Source organism: Populus nigra, chromosome 3 (assembly GCF_951802175.1).
Source record: "Populus nigra chromosome 3, ddPopNigr1.1, whole genome shotgun sequence".
In the NCBI taxonomy this organism is placed as follows: Eukaryota; Viridiplantae; Streptophyta; class Magnoliopsida; order Malpighiales; family Salicaceae; genus Populus; species Populus nigra.
This window is the reverse complement of record NC_084854.1, coordinates 23,523,200-23,536,609: the sequence shown is the minus strand read 5'-3', so window position 1 is coordinate 23,536,609 and position 13,410 is coordinate 23,523,200. Positions and strand designations below refer to the sequence as shown.

Here is a 13,410-nt window from a genome sequence, read left to right as displayed (position 1 = left end):
AAAGAAAAAAATAAAAAATATTTAAAAAATATTTGTAAAATATAAAAACAAAAATTACCTGAAACCACGGAGAGCCTTTCTTTGCTGGGGCAGATGGGCATGTCCTACAGGCTCCAGCCACATTACTCCTTGCCCAGTGGAAGGTCTGAGATCATAAAAGCGTCAGATTTTAAGCAAGCTCAATTAACTCCAGCCAGCAAATTTGAAGTTCCCAATGTCAGGACTGGCTTTATAATGGCTATCTTTAAGAGGGTGTCGAGTAGATGTGCGTTGTCGGAAGTATTCATGCGCTCCTGGCAACAACCTCTTCCTCTGTTTTTTTTTTTTTTTTTTAATGTTTTTTTAGGAGATAGGGATGGATCTGTAAGAGCCTTGAGCACCACATGTGTGTCTGTGTTTCATGGAAACTTCTACCTGAGATCCACCGTCAAAATAGCGTTCCTATCTTCACAAGCGTTGGGTTCCTCCATTCAATTCGATGATTTGATTGATCTGAGACGATCTTGGCTCCCTGGATCTTGTTTTCGGTTAGGAAGCTCGTGTATTCATTGCCTTGTTATTAGATGGGACCGAATTTCATGTCAAACTAGATAGGAGTTGGTGAGGTAAAACATGGTTGACATCTCAGGGAAATCAAATAAAACCTAGTTTAATTTTTTAAAATATTCTAAATCGAGGATTTTTTAATTTATTTATTTTTAAATATTCTAAATCGAGTATTCGAATTTGTCGGCAGAGTATCTTCTTAAAACAATATTTTTTTCAACGGGAATTAATTAAGTCATATGAATTGTATATCCTATGCTTTTATATGGTCGGTTCAAATGATGAATTAACGAATATTACCCAAAAAAATGGTAAATGGATTTATATATTCTCCCGCTACCGTTTTCTTAAAGGTTAGGGGAGATGTGATGAGAAACAACTATACTGTGCGCATTAATTGAGAATATGCGAGGAATATTGATTTTTTAACCTTTCGTTTTCACGAAACAAATATTATAAATCCGATGCAAAATACCTCTTGGAAGGAATATTACGGCTTTTACACAATAAAAAAATGCTTCAAAAACTTTTATATTAAAAAAAAAACAGAGAGAGAGAGGATGGAAGATTTTCGCAAGGTGTGATTAGAAGAACTTTTGGCATAATAAATATATATTTTCCAGCGCTACGTAGGTTAGATAAAAAAAAACATTTCGAGCACAAAAAATAAAATCAAATGAAAAGAAAAGGTTTGGATGAAAGAAAAAACAAAAACACGCAGATTCAAATAAAAGTTGGACGTGCAGTAATAATGTATTTTGGATCTTAAAAAAATAATTGAAGATGCTACTATGTACAAAATAAAACAAATAAAAAAAATTTAACATGATATCTTTAAAAATATAATTCACATGACAATATGTTATTTCGGCTTAGATTTTGCAATCTAATTTAGCAATCTAATTTACTAAACTTATACTTAGATTATGAACTCGTTTTTTTTTTATTTTCCTTCCTTGAATTAAAAAAAAAAGTAAAATGAATAAACCAGCTCTAAAAATGAACGGCGCTGAAACACGCAACCTATACCTGATCACTGGAGCAAGTTCTTAGCCCCGATAAATATGAGGGTATATTAGTCACTGCAAAACTCGGAGCGCGAGCTCAAGAGAAGCAAGTGTCGATGCAAATTTTAGTGATGGTAGCAAATATTCAACTAAGAACTTTGATGACTAAGAGGGGAAAGATTTCATGCGAATGACACTTGCGCGTGAATTACTCATTTCTAAGAGACGAGGGGAAGCATGTCCAACAATGCGTTCGCGCGCGAGATTTGAAAAGAAATTGAGTTAAAATTCTTGAATCAGGACGTGATGGATGACAACAACATTATGGAGTCTAGAGATGTCAACAGGGCCCTTGAAAAGAGTTATCTTTCATGTTTAACAATTCATCCACCCTGAAAACAACTTGGTTAGAGGTATATATGCAATATCCAAGACTTTCACAGTCGTTCCCGGTCCATGATTTTATTGGGTTTAATGAAAATATATATATATATATATATATATATAATGCGAAAAAAATTAAAAAACTTAAAAATAAAAAGTCAAGTGTATGGCTTAGACAAAGTGGTCCAACATGCGTATACCTTTCAGCCAAGCTTGGCTTTTAAAAAAATTAATTCCTGTAAGGGGCAGACAACTATATTTTTATGGGGAAAAAAAGAAAATAATAAGTAATTTATTGTTTATAATCCAATCACCAAAAAGATAGACAAAAATAACCACAATCAAACTCTCCTAATAGAATGAAACTTGTATATATCAAGATTGATATTTTTCATAATCAAAATATGTTACAACAATGATCTTCTTTTTTATATTTGAAACCCATCAATTGAAAAATAAGAAAAATGAATTCTATGACAAAAATTGATTTTTTTAAAAAAAAATGGGCTATCAACGTTGAAAAATGTAAATAAAAGGATGAAAAATAATGTTTCCCCCGAGGTTGAGGTTGGACATCACGTTTCTCCGTGTTTTTTACTTTGGTTAATTGTCATTGAATTTTTCCTTCCTTAACAAAATTTGACAAATTGAGCATCTAAATGGAAATATAAAAATGCATTCAGAAAAAAATTGAAGGCAAAAAAAAATAAATACATAATCTATAGTAATCAAACTAATAATAGAACTTCATTACTATTTCACTTGGTATTTGGGTTGTTAATGGAATGCGGGTATTTGAATTGTTAATTAGATAAGTTAACTTTGATTAATTTAGATATTTAAAAAAATTTCAAAATTATATCATTAAAAAATATTTGAGTGTTGCCACCGATTAGAACGAGCCAAATCCTAAATTAGTAAGTCATCGAGTTAAATTAAAAGTTTGTTTGAAATTTTATATTTTAAAAAATAATTATTTTTGGTTAAAATGATTTTTTTTAATATTTTTAAATTGTTTTAATATAATAATATCAAAATATAATTTTTTAAAAATAAAATAAATATATAATCACAGACTATCTCTGAATCAAGTCTTATGATTTTTTGGTAACAAAACGTGATTAAAATTAACACGTGCTACTTAAAAGGAAAGAACAGATACCAATGATGGATTGATCGATTACTGTGTAAATAGATGCGTGTGACAGATTCATAATTCAAGTATCCCAGCAGGTCACAGTACTGCATTCCTCGTGGTTCCAACGTTTTGACTACAACTTATTGTTTACCTTTGACCACGATAAATTAATTAATATACTTCCATATGTATAATTTACTTTTTAGGTGTTGGCTCAATAAATTTAGTATTGCAGACAATTTAGACTTTAGCATGTTTGATTTTTATTTTTTTTTGGATTAGAGGAAATCTCATCCCCTGAAAAATATATTTTGTAGGTCTAAGTTAGTGAGTAAAACTTTGGATGTCCCAGGTTTTTATAAAAGATGCACGCCCTGACTCGAACTCGAGACCTACTGTGTAGATCTCAAGCCCTTTGTTATTATGTTACACCTCTTGGGGACCTTTAGCATGTTTGATATTACAAGGTATGATACTTTTATTTTTATTTAAAATATATTTTTAATATAATTTTTTATTTTTTTACATGATCATGTAAAAATCATAAAAAAAAACTAATTTAACATTTTTTTAAAGCTAAATATACTTTTAAAACACGCTCAAACATGATTTCAAATACATTAGTTATTTAACTTGCGTTCCACCGCAGGTTGTAAATTCTTTTTTAAAAAAAATACTAGGTACATGGGCTGCTTAAATATTTTTTTTTTTACATAAAAAAATTCAAAGTGTAAATTAAAAATCCTCTGCAAATATCTAATTAAATAAATCGATAATCATTTATGTAAATAAACAAAAAAAATCAACAATAACCAAAAGAATATCAATCACACAAAGTTATACAATCACCTGTTTGTGTTTATTGATTTTTTTTTATTTAAATCAATAAAAGATAAATTCACACTATAAAAAACTCATGACCTAAAAGATAAACACAAAAAAAATTGATTGAATAAACTCATGCCCTAAAAAAAAATTATGCAAGGTCTAACACATCAACATTATTATTTAAAAATAAACATTTTTTATTTTGAAAAATAAAGTTCATTTGTATAAAACAAAAAATAAATTATAGACGAGTTAGAATAATATATTGAAAAATAAAACACAAGCAAGACGATTCTAAAAACAATTATGTTAAAAAATAGCATGCAATACTTGTGACCTAAACTATGAGACGGTGATAAACTCACCTAAAAAAATTGAAGATAATCGCAAAACTAATTTTTTTTAAAATATTGCAAAACGATAAAATTATACAAATTCGAAACCCTTACAAATAAAATGTCTAAGGATGAATCAAGAAAAAAAATCAATTACAAAAAATGATCTACAAAAATAAGGGTGAACAAAAAACAATAATTAAAGGGTAAATTAAAAATTTTAATTTGAGGGTTAAATTGAATTGAAAAATAGTTTTAATAAAAGAAAAAACATATTAAAAGAACAAGGGTTAAACTTAAAAAATAAAACCAAAAAAACCTTGATTGAATGATGAAATTAAAAGCTAAAAAATTAAATAAAATGGCCAATGGAAAAAAATTAAAAATTAAAAAAAAGACCGATATGAAAACAAAACACATGAGAAATTGTAATTGAATGACTAAATTGGAAAAAAAAGCTTTTATAAAAGGAATGAAAATGAAATAAAAAATTAAAAGAACGAGGATTGAAATTAAAAACAAAACATATAAGAAATTGTAATTGAATGAATAAATTTGAAAAAAAAACTCTTATAAAAGGAATAAGAATGAAATAAGAAACTAAAAGAATAAGGACTTAAATTATACAAGGAATAAGAACGAAATAAAAAATTAAAAAAATAAGGTCCGTAAAAAAAACATATGAACAATTGTAATTGAAGTGCTATATTGAAAAACAAAAAAAGAACTTCGATAAAAAGAATAGGAACAAAATAAAAAAGACTGAAATTGAAAAATAAAAAACAAAAAGGATAATGATGTACTTTATTTATTAGGAGATAAAAAAGAAGAAAAAAAAAAAACAAACAACTATCATAAGCTGCCAGGGGTGACTCCGGGAGAGGACACGATTATGCATCCAGGAAGATAATGGAAGGCCATATTTAACCATCAAGTGACATCTCACGCGCTCCTTATATGGCGCGAACGCCACTTAAACACGTGCCAATAACTTTTATGATTTAAAGATTCAAAAGTAAATGTGAAAATACCAAAACACCTCACAATCCTATTAATTATACAAAATATTCATATGAAAGTACAAAAATACCTAAAAGGCAAAGCTTTTTTTTTACTTTAAAAGGTTAAATGCATACTTTTACCATACATAGATAGTGAATAACCCAAATAAACCCAACAACCCAACAATTTTTTAATCTTTGAGGCAAAATAATATTTTTACTAGTAAGAGAATTGTGAAAAGTCTACAAAGCTCTTGATCAACAGTTCTAAAGTTTTTGGATTGGAGAGGTAAAAAAGTATTTTTATTGAGTAAAAAAGAAGGAAAAAATACATACACATCCAAACAAATTTTTAATGACCAATATACATGTTGAAAAGACCAAATAACCCTTATTTGGCTTTTTTTTTCTCCATCTAAAGATAAAAAAATAATTTCACTATAACAACTTACAACATACCATATTTATTGCTACCATAAAACTACCAAGGGTTTAGAGTTTTTGTTAATAAACAATCTACAAAGGTTAAAGCTGCATTCCTGGTGAAGAAAGAAAGTTCAACAATTCATAATTGACTTGCTTTCCATGATCATAGCAATCAAATAATCAATTAAATGCTACGATTTTTTTGGGTTGGAGAATAATGAAAATTTGTTTCCATTATTTGATTCAATTAGGAGATTGAAAAAAAGAGAAAATCATGTAAAAAATAAATAAATATTTAAAGAAGGAAGAGAATAATCATGGTGGACAAGAGACAAACATTTAGAGAAGAAAAAGGAGTTAAAAATTAAAATAGCAAGCGTCTCCCATAAAAGATGAGAGTCAATGAAGATTATTATGAGACGTTGAAAAAAAAAAGTAGAATTTTTAGCCCTAAAAAAATTGATAAATATATCATGTTTGTTTTTGCATTTTAAAAATATTTTTGAAAAAAATTATTTTTTTTTATTTTTTACTTTACTTCAAGTTAATATTTTTTGGTGTTTTTTTATTATTTTGATGTGTTGATATCAAAATTAATTTTTAAAAAATAAAAAAAAATATTATTTTGATATATTTTTGAGTGAAAAATACTTTAAAAAATAATTACAACTCCACTCCCAAACAGCTACTCTCTCTCTCTGGGCCATGCAGACTCGTATCACCATCCATGAAAAATAAATCATTGGAATTGTTAGCATTTATTTTTCATGAAATAAATATTATTTATAAATTTGATGCAAAATACCCCTTAAAATAAAGGATGGTGAATTTTACTGTAAAAAAATGCATAGAAAAACAGAGAGGGAGGACGGTAGATTTGCATAGAGTGTGATCTGAAGGCCTTAATTTTAGGCAATAAAACTTGCTCAAAATAAACATGTTCTACTTGAAAAGGAAGGTAAAAATAAATAATAGGGGTTTTCCAAATACGAAGTAAAGTTTTTGGAAAACTAGATTCAAATAAAAACTGAAAATTACTTTTCAAATAAAATATTTCCCTGTATAGAAAAGTAGAAAACTAGTTTTTTAATACATATTCCATTACAAGATTTTTTTTTCCTAGACGAAGAAATAACACAAACAATGCAAAAAATTGTTTTTTTTATGTCAATTTTAATTTTTGTTTTTTTGTTTTTTTTAATCTTTTACTAAATTAACTTTTATTTTTAATTTCACTCTTCAATCAAATATAAAATATATTTTACATTTCAATTCTAATCCTTATTATTTTAATCCTTATTTTTTTAATTCTTTTATATAATTAAAATTATTTTTCTCATTTTTATCATTTAATATCTGATTGATCGAGAATTGAGTTTTATTGTTTTTTTATATATGATGCTTCAGGTCTAATAACCCGGGTCGCGGGTTTGAAAAATCAGCACGAGTTGATATTTTTTTTAAAAAAAATAGGCTTTATAATTTACTTCGTTTTTTTTTTTACTTATTCTGATCTCATAGATTGGATCGCATGTATGATGGAATATCCTAGATTTGCTCAAATATGAAAACTGGGATTGCAAGTTTTTCATGTTAACTCTAGTTAACTAAAACTGATTTTTTTAGGTTATTTTTTATTCCATATTATCTTGTTGTATTTGATGGAATGTGAACTAAATTATATCTTTTGTTTTTTTTTTAATTTTTTTCTCGGGTTATTGTAATATATTTTGTTTAAAAAATTACTTCATCTTTTATCATTATTTTTTTAATTATATAATTAAAATAAAATTAACTTATTCATTCCAATCTATCTATAACCCAAATCACGTATTTTTATTACCTTTTAAAACGCGCTTAACATCTTCTTCTTCTTTTTATTTTTTTTTTATTTTAAAAAGTCTGCCCCATGATGTGCGGACAGTCAAACTAGTCAATAATAAAAAAAAACATTAAAAAACAAAGACAGCTATCGAATAGGCTAATTGGTAAAATGATCCTGAATTATTGGTCCAATTTAATTCAACTCTCGACCTTTTGATTTTTTATGATTTTAGTACCGCGGCGCGGACTATCATTTGTAGCTATAAATAGTATACATTGAATTATATTCTAAAAAAAAAAATACATTGAATCAAGCAAATCAAATAGTGATTAATTATAATAAGGGAAGACCTCAAAAATACCTCTCGACTGCCTGTTAGCATAAATGTAAACCCGAAGCTGATTTTCACATCAATTTTATTCCTATATAATTTTGATTTCTCAATTGCAGCCTTATATTAAAATTCCTTAATAGAAAAATGGTTAAATTCCTCACAAAAATAAATTAATTATTGCAAAGAAAATAATAATTACAGTTTGTAGAGAAACAATTACCAAGTATAGATGGAAAGATCTAGCAGAGAATTCATGAAACTTGATATAAAAATTATTTGAGTATAAAATTGAGACCGAGAGGCACTTTTAAGGTTTGCCCTTAGAAATTAGAATAATTAATAGCTAAAAACAGGTCTCAAAGCTTGTGTGGCAAAACTGTAGCCTCATCGACTCCACAAAAAGAGAGGGGAGATGGGAATCATGGCAAAGTCCAAAAGCTGCAAAAACAGCGGTGAAAATTGGGGCATGGGCTTCCTCCTCGTCTTTTTCCCTGAAGAAACCTCCTCCTCCCCCTCCCCAACAGCCACCTCCACTGTTCCATTCTCCTCCTCGTCCTCCTCACCGACACCACCACAAGCTACTTCCAGCCCCAATTGCAACTCAACAAAAATAATTAGAAGAACCAACTCAAACAACCCCATCATCACCAAGACTCAATCCACAATCTCAATCTGTGCTCTTCTACTCTTGCTCACTCTCCTTCTCTTCACTCTCTCAACCTTTGAACCCACAATCCCCAACCCTTCCAGCACCATTAGTATCAACAAAACCCCACGTAGGTTTTTGACTCAAAAGCCTCAAAACAAGCTTAAAACCGCCAAAGCCAGTTACTTCTCTATGTTTTCAAGAAGGCCAAAAGATAATAAAGGAAGCGAAAAGTTTCGTTCTTTATTCGCTTTACAAGGAATGGGCAAGCTTTACAGGCGCGGGACTAGGGCAATGAGTGATCTTGTTGTTGCTCATGTAATGGAAGAGACCAATGAAGCTGAATTTAGACTCTTTTTAAGAGTCTTGCATCGGTCAGGTCTCACAGCAAGAGGCGACGTTGTTTTTGTCTTTCCTTCTTCTATGTTCGCTTCAAGATTTGAATCACTGATCCAAGAAGAGAATGACTCGTTCTTGAAACTCGTTAATTATTACAAACAATTGAACGGAACGAGTCATGACTCCGTGTCGGCGTCGAGTTTTGATGTGAGTCAGTTTTTGAAAAGCGAGAAGAAGCAGGTGGGAGAGCCTCTGTGGGGAAAGAGAATTCGAGTTAATGGTGATGGCAATTTCAGTGAGTCGGGAGAGGGTGAAGGGGAGTTGACTTGGTTTCGCTATGGCTCCGTGGTGGGTTTTGAAGCGAGTGAGCTTGACCCGGAAAACTCACTTGCTGGGTTTTTAGATCATTTGCCAATGAGTTTGAGAAGGTGGGCTTGTTATCCAATGTTACTCGGTCGAGTTCGGAGAAATTTTAAGCATGTAATGTTAGTGGACGTGAAAAATTTGGTGTTATTCAGCGACCCACTTGGCCGAGTCAGGAACCGGAGTCCAGAATCAGTTTATATAAGAACAAAACAAGAAAGTGGTTCAAGCAAGCATAATAGGAAAATCTCGGAGAAAGCTCAGTCTCATTCTCAAGTTAACTCAGCTATTTTGATGGGTGGAGCACGGGGAATTCGAAGATTGTCTCTTGCCATGTTAACAGAAATCGCTCGAGTTGCGATGCAACACAAGAAGAAGAGCTCGGTTACCGAGTCAGGGATTTTAAGTCAACTCGTGGGCAATGTGCATATATTGAAGAACATTGATTTGATTACATCGACCGAGTCAATCCCGGGTATGAGTTCACTCACTGGCTCAAACTCGTCTTTGTGGAATAATTATAGTATAATCCAACGTGGGGGTAATAGTAATCATGATATTAACTCCATTATCATGAAACAAATATGTTCACGCGAAGCAGAATCTTCTGCTTATATGGATTGCTAATTAGCAAATTAATTATAGAGGGAGGAAATATAATTTAATTTTTAGAGAAAAAAATTGCATAAGTGCTTCTGTTTGTTTTTCTCCTCAATCCCCAATTATATTTGTTTTTAGATGTAAATGATATTGTTGAAGATATTATTTATTTTTTAAAATTTTCTATAATTGTAATGTTAATCAGCAACAAATCCGGAGGATGCAAGCATGACAAGAAAATGGTCAAAAGGCCATATTAATTAATCATCATTCTGTCTCGTAGAACCTAAAGAACAATATATCATAATTATTAAATCCACACAAATTTATCCTTAATTTTAGAACTATGATTGAAGTAGCTTCTGTTTTTTTTTTTAAAAAAATTGTGTTTGTTTTAAAAAGATATTAATTTTTTTTATATAATTTTAATATATTGATGTTAAAAAATTAAAAAAATTATTTGAATGTATTTTTTTTTTAAATAGTCTGTATTGTAATATTGCTTAGCTTAGATTTATTGTAATTAAGATTACTTTACTGTTAAAATGATATTTGAGTTTGTTGAAAAAAAATCTTAATTACGATGATCTCATGATTTTATTTATCACCGAAAAAAATATTAAATTTAAAAACATAATGAAAAAAAAAGAGGTTTAATGCGAATGTGGGAGACAGAAAAAAATGGATGCTTTGGTCAGCGTTTTATAATTATGTTCCTAAATGTTTGCCTACTTTATGTAATTGATTGTTGATTTTCTGAAAAAGGATGCTATAAATAACCTTTAATTACGCACGCTAATGATCCCTCTTTGATCACCCATTCGTAGAGAATGGATCTTTTGTACCAAAAAAATGGTGAAAGCAAAGGCTGGACACTTGATTTCTTAGTTTTTAAATGCCAACGGGTCAGGCCTGGGTGTTAGAGTTGATCTAGATCAACTCGGTTTATATTAAAAAATAATATTAATGAGTTTTGACTGGATTTTGTTTGGGTTGACTGGGTCACAGGCCAGTCTGAGTTTTTGATCGAGTCCTATTAAATTAATTCTCTCTTAATTTTTATTGAAATCCGAATCAACCAAGACGATAAAATACCTGGATCACGGGTTAACCCGGCAATTGAGGCATAGGGTTTTTTTTTAAAAAAAAAAAATTGCTAGAATTGTTGCTCATTTCTGCAGAAAGAAGTTAAAGTCAGAGGGAGCGGATGATGGAGAGAATGTAAAGCAACTACACGTGCTTTTGAATTGTGATCTTCTTCTTCAGGTTTTATTTCAAGGCATGAAAAGCAATGAAACGTGTCAATCAAGCACCTTTGCTTTCACTTTTATAGCCAGCTCTTGCCCAACCAAGCAAACCCTAGCTAGCTAGTAAATGTATTCACATGGCATTAAATAAGGTTCTGAATTCTGATAAGGGTTTAACGAGCTGCTGGGTACGTGGTGGTAGTGGAAAAGTGTGTGCGGTATGTTTAGTCCCTTTTTCTTTGCCATTCTTAAAGGGCTGACATGTTAAAGATTACTACTCCTGCCCTGTGGATTTTTAGTCCTTTAAGTTTAGATTTCTGAAGGTTTCCTTGCATTTTCGTGACTTTAGCTGTTTGAAATACTGTCAGGATATTGACTATTTTTGTAGTAATTGTTTGTATGAATTTAAAGATTTTACAATTCAGTGGAGCCCCCCATTTGTGGAATTTCTCTGTGAGTTGAATGCAATAGTTATGATACCGGGTTTGGAGTTTGACACAACTCGATGCTTGGATTGTGGTTTTATTGAGTGGATTTGCGGGTTGATTAGTCAACTTAAACCAATTAAAACAATATCATTTTAGATTAAAAAAATACTAAAGATAACATCATTGGCCAAGCCAGGTCTGGATTGAGTTTGGCCGAGTTAATTGCATGGATCGAACATGATTGAATTGCTTGAGTCACTTGAGTTCAATTCGGTTCAATGATAAACCCCCTTCAAATTAGACTATGAAGCAATGAGTTTTCAAGTTAACTTGTTAGGCCACGTTGAATATGATAACTATGCAGCTTTATTCTTGCTGAATGGCCAGTTTTCATTCCTTTGGATGCTCTTTTGCTTTTATTTTTCTAATTTTTAGAATTGCATCCTTTGGAGAGGGAGGGGGGTATAAGTGTAGACTTATTTTATTTTATTTTTTTTAATTAATATAAGTGTTTGAATTTATTGAGCGCAGCTCGACTAATTTTATGGGCCTTGAAGTTAACGACCATGTAAACCTCCAGTGACCTTGAGATCTATGAGACTCGAACTGGTAATTTTTATAGAACAAATCTAGAGTTTAACCAATTAAATTATACCCTTCAGGATTAAACTTATATTAATATCCTAAAAATGACACAAGAATATCACTAAACTATGTGGAAAAAAGGGTTTCAAGTGCAGTGCAGTCCAATTCAAACCTAGGAGGAGGCTTCGTAGCTGTCATGGGGGCAAGAACGAGTCCATTCTCGATTTAGTTAAGGTAGACAATTCATGTTAAAGAAGGTGGTTGGATATTTCCTATAATCAATGGTCTTAAAGCATCCGTTGGGGTTGAAACTAGAAACATCAGACTTGGTCCTATTCGAACATTAGCACCATCGCTTTCAATTTCAATCTACTCCAACACATTCTTCACGCCAAAGACTTGGGTATTGTAATTGAGTTTTAAAAAAATCATTTATTTTTAGAATAGTTTCACTTTTCAAATGTTATCTTCAAACTAATCTAAGGATTAGTTTCTTTTTTCAAAAAACTAAAATACGAAGCACACATGCTCCGATATGATCAACTTCCGGGAGATCACCTATTTTTTATTTTTAAAGTTTAAAAATGAAGGTAAAATTTAAATTAAATTAAAGAAAGTACTAAATAAAATATATTTGATGTTACCATATAAAGTGCTTTTTGTTTGAAAATACATTAAAATATATTTTTAAAATTACCAAATCAAAATTATTAAAAATAATTAAAAAATATTAATTTAATATTTTTTCATACCAATCACACTAAAAAGATGTTTATAAATATGATAACGGTTACTTTTCAAAATACTTTTAATTTGGAAATACATTAAAATTATATATTTTTTATTTTTAAAAAATAATTTTTAATACCAGTACATCAAAATAATTTAAAAATATTAAAAATATTAATTTAAAATTTAAAATAAAAAAATTAATTTGTTTAAAAACACAAAAACAAGCATGAAATAAACTCGAGATATGTTACTTTCAACAGAGGGTTTGGTATGACACTCGGCCGAAAGGTTGTAGGCCGCTCCTCCACAAACTACATTCTTTGCAATTAATTAATTAATTAATTTAATACCAATAAAGATGGCTTAGTGGTGCAGACTCCAGAATGAGCTACATTCTTTTTTGATCCACCTACATTGATATATTATAATGTTTCTTATCCATTACATCTCATCAATCATCAGCATGAGAGGTTTTTTTTTCAAGTAAAAAAGATAAAATAATTAGACAAATTAAAGGCAAAATATTTTTGAAACATTCAATAAATAACTAATAATATTTACTTTATGAACTCAATTTAAATGATAAGATAAATAATGGAAGGAAAAAGAGAACTATACTCAACTCTATAAAAGACAATAAAAATAT

General features: G+C 29.8%; 1 protein-coding gene across 1 annotated transcript; it reads left to right on the top strand.

The window, feature by feature from the left end:
* The first annotated feature begins 8,155 nt into the window (after positions 1–8,155).
* LOC133688905 (uncharacterized) lies at positions 8,156–9,961 on the top strand. Its single transcript, XM_062108550.1, has one exon. The coding sequence runs from the start codon at positions 8,237–8,239 to the stop codon at positions 9,797–9,799; it is 1,563 nt and encodes a 520-aa protein (XP_061964534.1). The 5' UTR covers positions 8,156–8,236; the 3' UTR covers positions 9,800–9,961.
* The last annotated feature ends 3,449 nt before the right edge of the window (positions 9,962–13,410 follow it).

What these genes read in the sequence shown, in the direction of transcription:
- LOC133688905 (XM_062108550.1), top strand. Translation starts at nt 8,237, where the DNA reads ATGGGAATCATGGCAAAGTCCAAAAGCTGCAAAAACAGCGGTGAAAAT.